This window comes from Primulina tabacum, chromosome 4, assembly GCF_025594145.1.
Source record: "Primulina tabacum isolate GXHZ01 chromosome 4, ASM2559414v2, whole genome shotgun sequence".
Lineage (NCBI taxonomy): Eukaryota > Viridiplantae > Streptophyta > Magnoliopsida > Lamiales > Gesneriaceae > Primulina > Primulina tabacum.
Genome location: NC_134553.1, coordinates 39,945,854 through 39,948,966, shown reverse-complemented (window position 1 = coordinate 39,948,966; position 3,113 = coordinate 39,945,854). Strand labels below are relative to the sequence as shown.

Below are 3,113 nucleotides of genomic sequence, written 5' to 3'. Positions count from 1 at the left end.
TTCTTGTTGACTGAGAAATCCAGTGGCATCCAAAATTTTCTATAGAGTTGGCCTTAAAACGATATTTTAAATTCCAGATACAATTATTAGAAGCAACTTCCAACTAAAATAAATAAATATATATATGATACTCACGGGAAATTCAGGGTCCGATTCCAGTAAGTGTCACTAATCTAGACGCAGGTTCCGAAATTACCCCGATCCTGAAATCACAAATAAGATCGTTAGGAGGGGGTGTCCTGACGTAGCCCTTCCGACGCTCAAGTCAGTCACTGAGGATATATGAGAGGAGCAGCTAAGGGTGCTGCTGAAAACAATATAGTGAATCCATAATCATACGCTCAAACCTGATATTTATAGGAGAATACCTGGGCTTGTTATGGGTCATTCACCTGCGGGCCTTAGATATAAACCGGAAGTTTGGATCGGATCTTGATGGGTTCATCCGTGGGTATCAACATATTTAGAGCTTCCTCCAATTTCAGAGAACTCGTTTCGTTTAAAAGCGCTGTTACGGAAACGCGATAATACACTTTTTCCGGCTCAAACCGTTTTCATTACTCATCCTTCACAAAAGAAAGCTGTGGGTGGATAAGGTTACATATCGAACGACATATGATCTTCTGCGCTGTCCAATTTTGCATCTTCCCCACAATCCTCACTCTCTCAAGAAGAAGAAAATTGGCAGCTAATCTACATGGCTGGAGCAGTAATGAATTGCATTACCTGTTGTAGGCTTCCGGGGAAGTTGAAGTCTCTTTCTCTCGCCACAGCTCCAAATGCTGCCTTGAAGCCAATCAGCTTTTCATCCCATGCTTCTGTAAATCTTTTCTCTAAAGGTTAGACCAACAGAAAATTAGAGAACCCATTTTCGTTTCGGTTGTTAGATTTTAGAATTGGGTTTCTCCTTTCTTGCATTCTGTGAAATGAGGTTTTTGAGATTATCGTATGGTGCCTTTCTGAATTCTTGATTTTCTGGGTTTTCTTCGGGGGTGGTGTTTTAGGGTTAGTTTCGGTGTGCCCGGTGCAAAGGCCGCTGCGGAGTTTGATAGTATGTGAAGCTGGGACGAAGAAGAAGGCGGACTCGGCCGCGAAGAGAGCTCGCCAAGCTGAGAAGAAGCGAGTCTACAATAAGGCCCACAAATCCGAGATCCGGACTCGAATGAAGAAGGTTGGTTCACTTATTCTTTAAGTTATACGTCTATCCTGTTCCTGGATTTTCGAGTTATTAAAGAAATGCTGCGTTCGGTTAGCATTTGTTGTCCTGATTCGAAACTGAGTTCTTTATCGGCCTCGCTAGTAAAAGCTTGAGCCTATATGGTTATGGTCCAACAATAGTTTTGAATCTAACAATCGAAATAGTAAGCTGGAGAAATGTTCTTTGAGTTAGTAAATAAGTGGACATGTTTAGTACGGTAAAATAATTTAGTTGATAAAGGCTTAAAAAAAAAGCACCTTGAACAAAAATAATGTAATATACAGGGATTTGTGCACCAGGGGATTTGAATGTGTGACCCTCTTGCCTCCTTACCATGTTATAAAGACTAAAGCAATTATCCTTCCGGAGATCATGAACTGCATTAATCTTCATAGGAACTTGGAAAGATTTATAAGTTAAATCTAAGTTCAAATAAACGTGATTGTGCGAGCTAGTTGAATTTTTGTGATATGGCCCTTGGAGACATAATGCTTAGGAAGAACACCTAAGGTGAAAGACTTTGGTATTGAATCACTATTCTGTGTTAAATGGAACAATTTGTGTCCTATTTGTCTGATAAATTTTCACAAAAGGAGGAGCAAGAAAGCCAATGAACCGTCTATGATTTTGGCAAAACTTGAATATTTCCTTTCATGTGGACTGTGGAGCAGTTGAACATGTGTGAGGAGTTTGGTTTTGATGATCTCGTCGATTGGGTTAAATATTGTATAATATATGAACCAGTCGAGGTGCTTTTTGGTTTTGAGTTTTGATGGAAAACCTTCCCAGGCAGGCACATGAACTCACGTCAAATTAAGTGGAGTAGTCATTTTTAATCGTTCTTTGGGGCTGATAGTTTAGATGGGGACGTGATTTTTGCTATGCTTAACATTTCTTTGTGATTATGGATCCTTTATGTTTTTTGTTTGTTACATAAAGATGATGATGTACATTGTTTCCCTCTAATTGAAGCCAACTTATTGTAGAATTAGAATAGCACAAGGCTGCAGATTATAGGTACCTTAATTGGATTTTGAGGGATAAAAATATGATATGACTGCCATCAATTTTGCAGGAATTAGCTACAGAACTTGCACATTTGAATTCTGTAAAATCGCACTTACAAAATTTGCTTATAATTCACTTCTGCAAGTGTTAATTCTTTCTTGTCACAACCCAAAGCTAATGAACACATCTCTCAGTAAGGAAGCCAAGCGTGACTTAAAACACCCCAAATTCTCTAATTTTTAGGCTTTAGAGGCAATAGAAGTTCTTGTGAAGAAGATTGACGCACAAGCCGAAGAAGTTCTTCCCGTCGAAAAGCTGATAGCAGAAGCATATTCAGCCATTGATAAAGCAGTGAAGGTAGGAACACTTCACCGAAACACTGGGGGAAGGAGAAAGTCTCGACTAGCTAGAAGAAAGAAGGCCGTAGAGATCCACCATGGATGGTATACTCCTGTTCCCGCTTCAGTCCAGGCAGCATAATCCCAGCATTCACAACTCGTACCTCAATTTTGTTTTCTTTTATCCAAATGGACTTGTATATGAATTTCCATGATACTATCAACCAATTAATTACTTTAAGAGTTCAAAATTTTTGTATTGAATTATCTTGGCAACATTGATGACCACTTTCTGTTCCTCATGATACTGCAATCCATCGTTTCATACATCATTTACAGTCACAATACATGCTTAGGCTAGATATTCTTAGTACAAAAATGACCATCCCCAAAACTGGAAATTGCAGACTTACTCATCAAAATAGCCAGCTCACTCGCATTTCACAAGTTAGAGCATGGGAGCATGCATTGTCTAGAAAACATACTTAAAAAATAGAAAAAATAATAAATTTCTTGTTCATATATTTTTTGACCCTAAATGGGAAAAGAAATGTTGTCAAAGGGTCAAC

At 38.7% G+C, this 3,113-nt stretch overlaps 1 protein-coding gene across 1 annotated transcript; it reads left to right on the top strand.

Moving 5' to 3' along the window:
• Positions 1 to 563: 563 nt before the first annotated feature.
• On the top strand, positions 564 to 2,849 carry LOC142543255 (small ribosomal subunit protein bS20c-like). The gene is made up of 3 exons (XM_075650394.1): positions 564 to 839; positions 1,005 to 1,171; positions 2,450 to 2,849. Exons 1-3 carry the CDS (start codon positions 698 to 700, stop codon positions 2,684 to 2,686), a joined length of 546 nt encoding a protein of 181 aa, XP_075506509.1. The 5' UTR covers positions 564 to 697; the 3' UTR covers positions 2,687 to 2,849.
• The last annotated feature ends 264 nt before the right edge of the window (positions 2,850 to 3,113 follow it).

What these genes read in the sequence shown, in the direction of transcription:
- LOC142543255 (XM_075650394.1), top strand. Translation starts at nt 698, where the DNA reads ATGGCTGGAGCAGTAATGAATTGCATTACCTGTTGTAGGCTTCCGGGG. An exon ending in TGTAAATCTTTTCTCTAAAG is followed by an intron (nt 840 to 1,004) that starts GTTAGACCAACA and finishes GTGGTGTTTTAG; the next exon opens with GGTTAGTTTCGGTGTGCCCG. An exon ending in TCCGGACTCGAATGAAGAAG is followed by an intron (nt 1,172 to 2,449) that starts GTTGGTTCACTT and finishes TCTAATTTTTAG; the next exon opens with GCTTTAGAGGCAATAGAAGT.